Source organism: Morone saxatilis, unplaced genomic scaffold (assembly GCF_004916995.1).
Source record: "Morone saxatilis isolate NCDOM2014 unplaced genomic scaffold, NCSU_SB_2.0 Contig0, whole genome shotgun sequence".
NCBI classification, from domain to species: domain Eukaryota; kingdom Metazoa; phylum Chordata; class Actinopteri; family Moronidae; genus Morone; species Morone saxatilis.
The window spans coordinates 2280790-2295241 of record NW_023339650.1 but is presented as its reverse complement, the minus strand read 5'-3'; the positions used below and the strand labels follow the sequence as shown (position 1 = coordinate 2295241).

The window sequence follows — 14452 nt, the reverse complement described above, 5'->3', positions numbered from 1 at the left end:
GTGATGGTATTTGTTTTTCTACAGTACTCTAGGTACTGGGGATGCAATTCTTTCAGACCTGACAGGGTCAGCATATGCACCTGCACCTATGTATTTTAGTCTGCTGTTAGAGAAAGAACAACAAGTGGAAGATGGTAAAAAGAGTTATTTGTAATGTTCAAAAGTTTTGTACAAAGGAGTGTATGTACTTACTGTTTTGTTTTTTTACTGTGGTATTGAATTGTGTATCAAGAATCGTAAAATTTCACTGGTATTGTGTCATCCCTATGTAAATTTCATCACTAGCAGGTATGATGTCCAAAACTATTAAAATAAGACCATTCTTAATATTTAGTCTACCCTCCACTTCTCATATAAACTTTTCATTCTAATTATTCTACTTTTATAAACTCTGTTCTGCTTATACTGCATTTTTCTTTTCCAGCCTGCTGTTATTCTGTTATTGTTGCAGCTGGAACAATCCATTTTCCCCACAGGAGTCAACAAAGTTGTATTTTTTCTTAGTAAAATATGATCTTGGTCCATAGTCACACTGAAAAAGATGCGTGTGTGCTACACACAAACAGGAGGTGCAAGTTTTACCATAAAACCAGCTGGGTCTTATCTGAGGCTCACATACTTCTAATTAGGACTCATTCTGCTTATTTTCCTGGCTCTGTTTAACTTTCTGAGGTCCAACAGAGACTTTACCATATGTGCAGATATTTGCAGAACTTGTGGGATGAGTTCTCTCGTTACACACTATTGCCCCCAATCCCGTTTCGCTCACATACACCTTTAGCCTGCTGACACATCCTATCCAACAAAGGCATCCAGTCAATCATGCGTTTAAAACTCAGCATTCAGCTGGAGGCGTAGCCAGCCTCAGAGCTATGAGCCAGCACAAAGACACTCAGCCTGTGATCTCAACAAGACCTGACAAAGGAGCCTCATCCAGCTAAAGGCTACAGGGACGGAAAATCTCGCTTTTTTTCACTGCGCTGGAGAGAAGAGGCTTCCTTTAGAGGCAGCCAGGTAAAAGAAAAGCTTTTAAAGTGTCAGATGACTCAAAGTGTCAGATGTTTGCCTGGACTTCAGCATTGTCTTTCTTCAACAACTGTTCGATATGAAAAAGAACACAGAACAGCAGCAACAGCAACACATGCACACAAACCAGAACACCCAGACATCCAACCGGCCGTACCTGTTGAGCTGTTTCTGCAGCAGGTCCAGGCGAGTGTCCAGCTGGTTGCGTTGCTGTCGGCTCAGGCTGTGCAGCGGCGCGTTGAGTGGCGGTGGGGAGGCCAGGCTGCAGCTGGGAACCTCCTGGTACTGACCGCCCCCCCGACTCTCCCCCCAGAAACTAAAGATGTTGGACACACCTGAGAATGCACCTGTAGGAGAAGAAGACAGGTGGAGGGGAAGCATGTGTGTTTGCGTGAAACACTGGGCAGGCATTACTGTACAGATTTGGGGACGCTCTTCTGTTTTGTTTTACCTGACAGGGCGTTGCACGTGTTCCCAGTCTTGGGGTCTCCGTCACCCTCAGTGTTCTCGTTGAAGCTCATGGGCTTGACCTGAGCCTGTGGGCTCTCCAGCATCACCGGTGGAGGGGCGAGTCTGGTCCCAACTGACTCCTCCCCCTGTAAGAGGTGAAGACATTAACACCAGTTTTTACTGTGCCATGGCATATGACAAAACAATAAGTATTAGTCAGTTAGTCATGATGGAAATTACTTATACCTCATCACCACTGGAGTTTGAGGACACTGAGCTTCGATGTGCCTCCCACTGATGCTTAGTTGCCTTCTCCTGTTTTTGGTTGTTGGCTGCTTCCCTCTGTCTTCGTCTCACAGACTTATGGGATTTTTTAATTTCGCCAGCATCTGCATCATCTGGACAGAAGTAGGTGTGCATGGAAAGATTAAAAAAGAGGCAGTTTGGTCAGTCCAGCTGGATCAGGACTAATCTTTCAAAGATGAACACAAGGTCATCAGGAAAAGTCTGGCAGGAACAAACTTTATTATCAAATTAACTTTACTAAAGCTATGTTTCTGTAAGCATTCAGACAGTCAGATTATTTGGAGGTTTTTTAAATGACAATTGAACAAATGGTCGAAGTAAGGTACGAGCTATAGAGGGTGGGCTACCTTTTTCTGTACGTCTTCGGAACGATAACTTCCGTCTGCGTAATTTGTTGAATCCCCCACAGTTGGAGTCATCGCTGCTTGGAGAGCCTGGGATCATGTTGGTCTGAAAGGAGGACCAGCATTAAATAGTCTTATTAAAAGATAACACCGCAGGGGTGCTAGAGTTAAAGGAAAGTCTTTGCTTGGATAAAACAATCCAGAGAACACCAAGGTTTGTAAACTTACATCTCGGAGGTTGAAGGTGATTTCCAGGTTGTTCCAGAAGTTGTCTGCGAATTCAGGATACATGTCCAGCACCTCCAGAACATCTTCTCTTAAGATCTTGTGGAGGTCGCAGTAGGTTAGAGCCCTTACATCAGCGTTGGATTTACCCGGTCGGGAATACAGGTTGATAGGCTCGCCAAAGATGTCATTCTTACCTGGGAGAGGTGAAAAAAAGGAAACCTTTATGGGTGAAACAATAGAGCTGTGTTTCCCAAATTCAGAGTCACAACACCGTTTTTATCAGGTCATCAACTGCTAAAATGCTATGATACGTAAATTATTTTTACGTAAATTAATTTTATGTATCATAGCATACCAGAGAGCTGGAGTTACATATAGTAACTACTATTTTTGCTATGCTGGTCTGTTCAGCTCAGATGTGAGTGCCACCGCCCCTATTTTTGCAAACCTGGGTCTGAAAATGTGTTTTCTCTCGCTCTCTGATTGACGTAACGTTGAGTGTGTCTCACTCTGGAATTGTGATGTACTTCATGTACTTGTCGGCACAAGTTCGTTATGAGGTGGTGAGAAACTCAACATTACACTCAGCGAATGTGTTTAGTGCTGTGATATACTTTTATAATGATTTCATATCCACTTTAAATTCGTGGTTTGTTAAGTTCTTTATCAGAAGTTTATAAATGTAGATGTTACGGCAATTCATAAACATATTTTTTGGGTCCCAGGGAAACACCAACTTTCTCTTTTGGCTCTTTAGATGAAAAAGTTTGGGAAGCTCTGCAATAGAGCAACTGCTTTTTAGATTGACTGAAATATCAGACTATATATATATATATAGATTATATTTTATTGTTAAATATGTAAGGTACCCTATTCATTGAAAGGGTTTGTCTCTGCCTATACTGTCAAGAAATTCAACTGCTCTTGAATTATTATAGACAGTGTCTGTTATGTTGAATATTTTCACATCCTGAACATCCTGTTGTGTTATCCTGAATCTACAGTGAACTAGTAGAAGTAACACTCAATGCTCACCAGCAGATGGCACTACCAGCTTGTGCATATTTACCCCCAAAAAATGTAAGTGGACACAAAAGAGGCCTGCTACATACTTTCTTAAAATCTAAATTGACACAGGGATATGGACCAATGGAGCATTTTTTATTACTACTGTTATATTAGTAACAGTACTATTGCCATATCCACGCAGTCTGAACTACTCTTATTTACTGTAGGGCTCTGGGAAGAAGCCCTGAATTGAAATGAAATATTGGTCTAAACTGCTTATACTAACAGATGTATATCTCCAGATGCTGTCATGTTATTGCTAGATTTAGGTTCTAATAACCTAAAAGTTAAGAAGGGAACATATATGATAAGTAAAACATTTATTGAAAGCTTTGTATATATAAATATATATGTTTTGTACCCAAGATGGCTACCACCACGTCTCCTCTCAGTATCTCTATGGATCCCCTGGATATGAAGTAGAGGGCAGTGAGGACGTCCCCAGCGTGGACCAGCGTGTCGCCAGGGGGTGCGTGGGTGGTCTTGAACTTCATGGCCAATGCCCTGAGGCAGCCCTTGGTGGAGCCTGTAAAAGCCTTACAGTTCTGCAGCAGCGTCCGGTTCAGATGGAGGCAGATATCCGCCTGAAGACACTCTGGGAAACCTTTCAGCACCTGGGGAGGGAGAGGGGGCGAGGGAGCAAGGAAGCAGAGGGAGAGAGGGAGGAGACAAGGACATGGGAGGAATGAGGGATTAAGAAGTAGGGGAGGGGAGGAAATAAAGAACACAAGAAGACAGGGGGTGAGAAACAGTCAGAGATACAAGTGGGGCGAAAGAGTGAACAGTGAAAAGAGAAGGTGTGGCAGGAAAGAAGGGAAAGAGAAGGAAGAAGAAGAGGTGAGATTAAGAAAGCAAATGAATCGATAGAGAAAGGTTACATCAGTATTGATACATGCTCTTAGCAGCCAGTGACTGATACAGTGAGTCCAGAACATAAAGCTCATAAAGCACATAAAAGTCAAAGATTATGGACGCTTTAAAAGGAATAATAAAAAGTGGAGCCTTTACTGTCATCCCTACTAGTAAACACTCATGGGACATTAGCCTTTTACTGTTATTACACCATTCCACAAATGAACATGAATAAACTAAATTGCCTATACATTTATCTGATATTTGTTCTAATCATCAGAGAAGTCATGATTTTAATTTTAGTTTTTATGGTATTAACCCCTGAGTAGAAGACAAGCATCAGCAGTCCTTCTTTTAAAAAGGGCCTATGCAGTGGTTTTTCGGGCTTCTCCGCAAAATTATTTCAAACTGTATTTTAGATGGCCTACCGGAACAGTGTCAGCAGGCCTGTAGAGTGTAATTAATATGAAGAAATGGTGCAGTTTTAATGAGTTTGCTGCAAGCATGGGAAGCCCCAGCACTTTTAAGGCTATGGGGCTCCTCTTGTAACTCTCTGGCTGACTGCACAGAACAGAAGCTCACCCACACTGTGTTTCTTCCTCTCCATTTATCTCTTTTTCATCTGTTTAAAGCTACTTCCTCATTTCAGCCTTCACTGAGCTCCTTCTTCATCTCTCTGTCGGCAAATGTCCATTTCTCTCTTTAAACATTTTCCACCCATCTTGGTCTTAAGGATCCCCTCCACTTTTTATGTAATTTCCACATTAAAATCCTTAAAAAGTCATCTACTCCTTCTACCTCATTACAAATTCCAGAAACCCTGAATATGCAAAGGTTAATTTCTAAAGTTTTCCTGCTGGACTCAAGATGTCTCCTACTTGACTGTCCATTCTCAGTGGATGTGCACTGTTCGCTTCAAGTTTCTACATCACACTGTACAACTTGCATACTGGACCAGGGTTGACTTCTCCATCAACTATTTGTGATGTCACAAATCATGCTGCCCCTTACAATCATATGTTCAATGAGCACAGAGAAACTTTCCACTTTCAGCAGATGAATGTGAAAATATCCTTCTATTGTCAAACTCTGCACATACAGCATTCAAACATCACACTGTAGGAACAAGAAGAAACAGAGTTACTGTATTTTTGTTGGCTTCATTGCTCATCACCACTTTCCCCACCAAACACACACAAACTTTTTTAAATGTTTCAAGGTATGGTTTGAAGACAGTCAAACACATAGAAACATGGGAGTTATAGTAACAACTCCCTTCTGTGGATTTGAATAATAGCCTACTATTATTCCCTGTACTCAACAACCGTTTTGTGCCAGGTACAAGCCCCAAAATGTGCTGAAGTCAGATTTTACAGGCCAGCGCTATCAGTTTAATGGTGCATTTAGCAGATGCTCAACTGCACACACAGGTGAGTGTATACCTGGCATTATACTGTATAAGTAGTTAACTGCCTAATGTAGGTGTAGTCGAAGTAAGTATCCTGCACACATATCCTGCATGTATATACATTTGAATCAACCTAGAAAATGGCAAATTATGATAAAACTGGTTGTTGTGTCTTCTGTAATAATGCTACTTTCTAAAAATCAGAAGTGCTGTATGGTTAATGCACTTACCCACCTTGAAATCATGTTTAGTTTCCTTGATAGAGACTTAATACTTAATGATGCTGTGTTTTGCATCTTTCCTACAAAGACCATTGTCCTTAACTTCCTTCTGTTTCATTGTTGTCACACAGATTAAATATTGTTTTTATGCAAAAAACATACAGAGAAAGTAGAAGTACTTAGTCACTTAGATGAGTGTATTAACATTTTCATTCTCTCATCTAGACTATGGCGGCTGGACGGTAAGAGGCCACTGAGAGACAGCTTATAAAAAAGAACATAAAAAAAAGAAATTCCACCCTTAGAGGTAGCACTAACACTTAGTTGTTTTGTTTGTTTTTTAAAATGTTCTTATAACAAAGAAGTGTCAAGTGTTGAAACATATGGCACTAATATATTTCAAGGAGGACAGGAGAACAAACAAGGATGAGCAAAAGTAAGACGTTTGTTACGATTGATGCTGCAATAACAACAACCCCGATCATTCTGTAGGTATCTAATTGTCTCTGCTTCCACTGATCTGAGCACATCTCAGAGCTACACTGGGCTGTGGCTGTGCTATTGTATCTAAAGCCAATAACACAATACTCTGGAAAGAACAGAACATTTTCATTTTATTGGTTATTGATCTCTGCAAGTGTCTGCAGAAGTTGCACATATTCACACAGAGGTTAGAGGCCAGCTGCAAACAATTCAGTGCCCTGCTCGTCCACATGCAAAAGATGCAACAGATTTATTTCCCCTGCTCTCATCACAACACTCCAATAGCGTTCAGTTCCTCATCAGAACTGCATTATTATTCTCTCCATCCTCATGAATGAAGGAGGCCATAGCTGATTTAATCAATTGTTGAGACAGGCAGACAGACAGGGTCTGCTCCACACAATCAAAATAATCATTACAGTAAACATTCTCTAATCCAGTCTGCTCACTACACTGCACTTCACTGGGCCTTTAAGAGAGCAGCATAATAAGGGAAGAGGAGGGGGCCAACACCGAAAAATACGTTCCCATGGATGCTTGTCAAATTTGTTTCCTCTCTACTTCAATGGCTCACTTATTACACTGAAATGACACAAGATTTCTCTGATGGAATATTGTGTTTGGGCTGGGACTTCGCTCCCAAACAAGGCTCCTCTATGCTTCTATAGGGCTTCACAGACAATAATGAGGCGCTGATTACGCTCCTATGAGCAATTTTTAAAAGAATTTGGATGCTGGAAAGGCTTCCTGAAGTTACGAGCAGAGATATTTTTAGTAAAGTGTACTTCTTGAGCAGAGATTATAAAACAGCTTACAAAGTAATGAAAAATTGTAGCTTAAAAAATACCAATAGTTTGGAAACTATTTCAGTAGTCAAACAATAGCTAAATGCACACTTACAGATCCACATATACAAACTACACAAAGATATATGATGTGTAAACAATGATGACATCCATTGACTCATGCACGGCATTAATTACTTGCATCAGCACATCTCAACTGTGTTCTTATGTGTGCATGTTCATCTGTAGTTGCATGCATGTTTGTGTCCAATGACACATCTGAGTCGAAGCCTTCAACACTGGTACAGAGAAACAGAAGATGTGCCTTTGTCTGTGTGTGTGTGTGTAAGAAGCATCATCCTATACACTGTGACTGACAGAGTTCAGGTTGCGGTCGACTGTATACAACAAGCATGTTGGCAGCACTCCTTTAATCTGTCTGTGTGTTAGCATGCATGGTGCGTTTGTGTCCTTTGACAGGTGTGACTCACTGTGTGTGTGTATGTGTGTGTCTGTGTGTTTCAACTTGTATGTGAAAAGAGTGTATTAGCCCTCAAGCATGTGAACTGACTGATGTAGGTCCATGCATATTGCAAATACTTTAACTCGTCTATTTGCATATGTTTGAGTATGTGTGTGTGTGTGTGTGTGTGTGTATTATTTATGATACTCACATCATTCCTATTTTCTCTGAGGGTGTCGGACCATGCATGCTGAGACAAAGTCTTCCAATCATCCTATTAACGTACAACGCAGGCTCAAAATACTCCTCTAGCCTTCTTTGTGTACACGTGTGTATTCATGCGCAACACTCATTCACTAACATGAACAGACTAGGTGTACACACACAAGATTTGGGTGCATGAGGATCAGTACTCACAGCATTCATGTCGATCCCGTTGGTGTAGGACCAGGCGTGTTGGAAATACTCCTCCAGCCTCTGCCTGAGTGGGTTGGGGATCTGGTGGAAGCGGATGAACTCCCTGACTCTCAGCATCTGGGTGTGGTAGCGGGCCGTCCCCGAATACAGCCGCTGGATGATGGCTGACACATTCCCAAAGATGCTGGCGTACATCAGAGCTGGACGTGGGAGACGGGCAGAGGGTAAGACAGGAAACGAGTGAAGTAGGCAGGAAGCGAGAGAAAAGCATATACATTAACAGAGAATATATGGGCAGGCACTTGATACACTGATATGACCTGACACATTTCTGGCTGACTGTCTTCTCCATCTAAAAAAAATACATATTATTAAGCTTGACACCCTTGGGTGATGTGCTTGATAAGAATACTGTAAGTGGAGAAAAGCAAGGAGAAGATAGCAGGAAAGAAGAGAGAGAGCTCAGACAGCTGATGGTATAATAATGGAGAATAATGAAGATGTATTAGTATGCAGAGCTGGGTTGAAGAAAAGATATTTGCACTGTATGTAAGTACAGATATATACATTATAAGTGTCTTTGTAGGGGCCACTAAGACTAACAGGAAAGGTAATAGTTGTGGCTGCAAAATAGTGGGATGAACTACCTTTAATCTGCATAAATCTACCTATTAATCTACATAAACTATAATATGTGATATGTGAAGCCATATTGCTCAGAGTCACTCTGCCCATTGACTCACAAAGACTAACATTGAAATGACCCCCTTTTTTTTCAGGTGCACAGTGTCTTTAAGTTAGTTAGTTAGACACACCCCAAATGCATTGAAATGATTACAACATCCAAAAACGGTATCAGTGTACATGCCTGAGCATGTGCATATTGTTTTAAGTGAGACTAGACAAAATGTGAGCCAGTCCTTTAAAACAGACTACAAAAATGTAATTATTTTCTTTAATAAGTTTGAGATGTTAGTATTATTATAGATTTATATTATATTAGTGTGGACACTAGGCTCACTAGCCAATTTAAATTGAATTCTAATCGAACTGCAAATGCAGTTCAATACTACTACCAAACAAGAAAACCACTGGGTCATACATTATGTATATACTTACTAATTTGATTCATACAACAAGTAAATTGGTAAATAGATGGATTGTACTTAGGGACTACAAAGTGCCTTTCCGACCACTCAAAGCACTTTACACTACATGTCACATTCACACACATACATAAATACATTGTACATACACTGATGGCAGAGGCTGCCATGCAAGGTGCCAACTGCTCCTCTACAATAATTTGTGACATTGTTTGAAATCTAAATATGAGAAAAAAGTTCCCTTTAGAATAATTCAGTTCAAACATCAGTTTTTAGCATGACACCAGTCCGCTGCAGAACAGATAGAGCAGGTCTGTAGAGGACAGAGCGTTTTGTGTTGTATCATTCGTGAGCCTCCCTGTTTTGTCCTGTTGTCATGTTGGATCCCGCTAACCTCCCAACCTCTGTCAGCTCCCATCACTGTCCACATCACCCACTAAAACTACTGCTAAAACTTTGTGTGAGTGAGTGTGTATTTCCGCATGTGTGTGTCACAAGGTAAAGAATTGATCCCTGCCTCTACTTTAATATGTTTTATAAAGCTCATTGCAATTCCATAGTACACTTCCATTATAAAGCAACAGAATATGGTACTACAATAACAGACATTTTACAAGCCTCAGGTCAGTTTCTGGCCAAGCAACTGTCACACTGCCTGCAGGAGGAACGCAGCCAAACTAAAAATGAAAACAAAAAAGGGCCTTGTTGAATAAGTGCCTCCAAGTATTTGATTTTAACCTTGTTTAACTGTAACTACAGTACAATATATATTGCTTTTTTCAATTTATTTTATAAACATAATACAAAATAATGAGTACTTGCATGCAATAAACAAACTTTATAGATTGAGAAGTACTTTTAAATTTCATAATTATTTTCTCATCTTATGGTTTGCCTGCTCAATGAGGTCCAGGGCTCTGGCAGCATGCAGTGGTAATTACTCTGCAGAGAGGAAGCTGAGTTGATAAGCATGAGAGGGGATATTACAATCCCCGCTGATGGATTTTATGAATAAATCATTAAGTGATATGCTTTCAGAATGAAAAGTATGATCTATGGCTCTGTCCAGCTGCTGTAACTGTAAGAAGAATAGTACATAAAAATAGGAAAGAATAACATCTTAGTGATTTAAAACCTCCCAACATTCAAAATAGACGGTGGAGTAGAGAAATGAGGTGTGAGATGCTTTGGTTTGGGGTTGGTGGACCTTGTTACACCGGCTAGAATGGCAGCGGATCATCTACAGCAGCTGTGATGGAGCCTTAACGCAACGCAGCCAGATCTGATCTGACATTGGTCGTTATAGTACAGGAGGAGGACATGGAGTGTCTCTACTGTTTTTTTCCAGCCTGTATGAGCTGTTGTCAGCACTTTCTCCACCCAGGTCTGAAAAGAAGGAAGAGTTACTTTTACCATAGTATCAGTACTTACATCCTATAAGCATGACGCAGATGGAGAAGATCTTCTCAGAGTTAGTGTTTGGCGACACATTTCCAAATCCCACACTGGTCAGACTGCTGAAGGTGAAGTACAGAGCTGTGACATACTTGTCTTTGATGGAGGGTCCCGAACCTGGTGAGGAAATGTTACATTTTTGTTTAACAGCATGACAGATGGTCACTGATGATCATTCCACAATTAAATCAAAAAGCACACATTTGATATTTAGCATGTGTTTTAAAACTGAGCTGACCAGTACAAACTGTCACAGACAGACCTTTCTAACCAGTGTTACTACATTATTTATCCTCTCAGTACCTGGGATGGAGTCGTTGAAGTGTTTTCCCAGTTGGTCCCCCAGCGTGTGAAGCCAGCCAATCGAACCATTCCTCTCTACGCTACCGATGGCATACCTGGGAAAAATAACAGTTATATGAATGTACTGTCTATATGTAAGAGTTAGCAATAATTAGAACAATGCTGCTACAGTAGATAATCACACTAAATTGGTTTTCAAACTCTTAATAGAAAAATTAAACATTTTGAAACTGTTCAAATATTAATTTTCTGTCGTAACAGTTTGACTTGGACTAAGACGCACACAGTACACCTCTGTGCACAAGAATCCTAATATATTACATATATTGTATTGACGATACTGTGACTCCAGTGCCCATATAATAGCAGCTTTGGTGTATGCAGACAGAGACATGATTATTCCCACATTACTCCTTTATCTGAGTCTTATGGCAATGTACCAGATGCAGGCCAGCCAGTGAGCGATGAGGGCGAAGGTGCACATGAGGAGGAAGAGGACAGCTGCGCCGTACTCCGAGTAGCGGTCCAGCTTCCTGGCCACACGCACCAATCGCAGGAGACGTGCAGTTTTCAGCAGACCAATCAAAGTGGTGGTCTGATGGGAGTGGGAGAGATGGAGAAAAGCAGAGATAAGGTGTTGTAAAGCATGGCAGAAAACAAAGTCCCTTGGCTCTGATGTCTCCTCACAGTGTTCCCACCTGTCAATCTGTCACACACATACATTTACACGCGCACGCACGCACGCACGCACGCACGCACGCACGCACGCACACACACACACACGCACACACACACACACACAGGGTGCAGCCCTGGCCCTTTGTCCCGAGGTGATTCACTGTTGTGGAGGTGGTAATTCCTGGACTCCCTTCATACTGTGGCTGTCTACTCCCTCTCTTTTCTACTTGTATTCAGCTGGGCCCCCTCCATGTCCATACAACAAATAAGATAACAGGCAGATTACTTGGCTGGCTGGCAATCTATATGACTTTTGTACTACTGCGTCTATGTGTGGTGGAGTGTGTGTTTATGTGCATGTCCTCACAGTAAATAATTGCTGTCTGCTGAGGAAAATCTGCACTTTCTTGGCTCTGTGGCCCCTTCCGAACAGCATCAATGAAGTGAACCTTGGCAAAGCTCTCCCCAGGCTGTATTTGAATGTTGGGGAGTTTCCACATTCATCATTATTGGCTTGTTGGGTGGCTTAATCGCAATACATAACTTATTGTTTATAACTTACATGCCTCACATTACTTAGATGCATTTCAAGTACCGCTTACTCTGTCAATAGAATTACGCGGGCTGGAGTGATTGGTGGTTTTCATCTTCATTATGTGGGAAGTATCATCAGAGGGCTGCAGCAACCTAGAGGAACTCACTCACTCACTCCCCTCCCTCTTCTTATAACTACCACCTCTTCCTCCAGACACCCACCTCCCACTTCCTTAAATTCTCATCACTCTCCTACTGTTCAGGAAACCATAGAACCTTAAAGACACTCTCAAATTTACACACAAATCCTGTTTCATCATGAGGAGTGCTACTCAGTCTGTCTACCTATATGCACAAACAGTTGTTATACTGTATGTCTTGTGTGACTTTGTTAAACAGAGACAAATAACAAATCTTCACACTGGAGAAGCTTTAAGCAAACAATGTTTGGTACGTTTCCTTAACAAATCATTTAAATGTACATGTATGAATGGCTTTGTATTGCCACTGTGTGAAGAGACTGTATTGTAACTTAAAAAATGAGACCTTCCTTGGTTTCTCAGTTACTTATAACAACCTGTAGACTGACTTGTAAAGGAGGAACAGTTTTTCAGGGAGAATCCAAAGGATGTGACGTTTAAGTGCTGACTGATGCCTCTCCTGTCCCCCCCTGAACACGCCATCTTCTCGTCCCCAGAGTCAGAGTCGTGGTTGGAGCAGCTGTGAATCACCTCTCTACTGTATTCTCTCTGTATACTCAGAGGCTGTGGAGGCTTACTCACTCACGCTTACTTAAAGGCCACCGGTGTCATTAATAAGAAGGATTTTCTGAAAATTCTATATTGTACCTTTAAATAAACAATTATAAAAAATCAATATAATCAGTCAATATAATTCTTTATTAATTTACTCATTTTCTCACTAGCATTAGCACACTGCACTGAGTAATGTTATTTTGATGTTCTATCACAGCTAACTGCAAAAATTAACTTTCCCATGGAGATAATTAAATTATGAGACAAAAACTGCACCACATCTGCCTCTCTCTGTCTTCCTCATATTCCACATCTTCCACCTCCCTGTCTACCTCCTCCTCTTCCCTCTTTGTATATTTTAGTTCCTCATCTCCTCTTTATGGCAGACACGATGTCAATGCAGCAACATTTCTCTCTTGCTCTTTTTATCCCTCCGTCTCCCTGACACTTGTCTCGTCCTTTCCTCACACCTTCTCTGCACTATATAAAACATATATAAGCCATCGTCTGTCCCTCCCTCCATCATGGTCTACCTCCTCTCCGTTGCGGTAGATGAGCAGGTCAAAGGGAATAGCAGCCACCATGTCGATGAGGAACCAGCCTTTGAAGTAGTGCACGGCGATACGCACCGGGTGGCTCACCACCTCATCATTAGAGTTCACATATGTTGTCCTGGGAGGAAGAGTACAGATTATAGTAAATTTACTGACATCAACTTCTTTTTACCAATGCTACTACCAGAGTTTCTTCTTTTACAACCAATACTAACAACACATTAATGAGGACAGAGCACTGCATTTGGGAACTAGATTTGCAGCATTCTTGTATTTACTACGCCTAATTCGACAACTGCTACAGCTGTTTCTACTAGAACAAAAAACCCTGCTGCTACTGTTACAATGCTATTGTTACAACTACTGGTACACTGTATCTAGATGTGTCTAAAGTCTGACCTGAAGTTGATAAGGATGTCAATAATGAACATGATATCCACTATGAGGTCCACCACATTGAGAGGAGAGCAGGAGTAACCACAGTTCTGCATGGCTACCTCTTCCTGAGAAGACAGAAGAGAACAGAGAGATGTGAAAGGGAGAATACAGAAGAGCAAAAAAGACAGGAGAAGAGAATTATAATCTAATGCTCTATAAATAGTTGTGTGTGATTACCTCCTTCAAATGGATTAGTATTAAGGGTGTCAAGATCATTTGCATACATTTATAGACACAACATGAAGAGGTGACAAAAAAACAGGGCTTTCAGCAGGATCCAGGTGCTTCAGCACACAAATCAGGAGTAAACAAAAGCTATAATAGCTTTTACTTTACAAGGTACACATTGTCCTGAGAAACTCTATCTACATTTATTCAGCACCTTGGAAATCCTGTGTGAAATATTACTTTATTTATCACTGTTTGCCAGAAGACGTTCTGTCAGTCAAACAATGTTCTCACGGTGGGAGCGCTTTTTTCTGTTCTGCTCTGTTCATTTGCTGTTGAAAGAAAATGTTAATGCTTCAACTACTGTTGATACTAACTCAACATTTACTAAATGTGTTCACAATAAAAGT

General features: G+C 41.0%; 1 protein-coding gene across 1 annotated transcript in view; it reads right to left on the bottom strand.

Moving 5' to 3' along the window:
- Window positions 1-14452, bottom strand: part of kcnh2b (potassium voltage-gated channel, subfamily H (eag-related), member 2b) — a 212340-nt gene that overhangs the window by 5637 nt on the left and 192251 nt on the right. The window contains exons 8-20 of the mRNA XM_035657651.1: window positions 13836-13939; window positions 13416-13554; window positions 11356-11510; window positions 10916-11010; window positions 10589-10729; window positions 8052-8251; window positions 7846-7908; window positions 3784-4036; window positions 2355-2548; window positions 2130-2232; window positions 1723-1874; window positions 1478-1622; window positions 1184-1373 (exon numbers count right to left, since the gene is read on the bottom strand). Coding sequence (XP_035513544.1) covers window positions 1184-1373; window positions 1478-1622; window positions 1723-1874; window positions 2130-2232; window positions 2355-2548; window positions 3784-4036; window positions 7846-7908; window positions 8052-8251; window positions 10589-10729; window positions 10916-11010; window positions 11356-11510; window positions 13416-13554; window positions 13836-13939 — 1934 coding nt within the window. The remainder of the gene's footprint in view (window positions 1-1183; window positions 1374-1477; window positions 1623-1722; window positions 1875-2129; window positions 2233-2354; window positions 2549-3783; window positions 4037-7845; window positions 7909-8051; window positions 8252-10588; window positions 10730-10915; window positions 11011-11355; window positions 11511-13415; window positions 13555-13835; window positions 13940-14452) is intronic.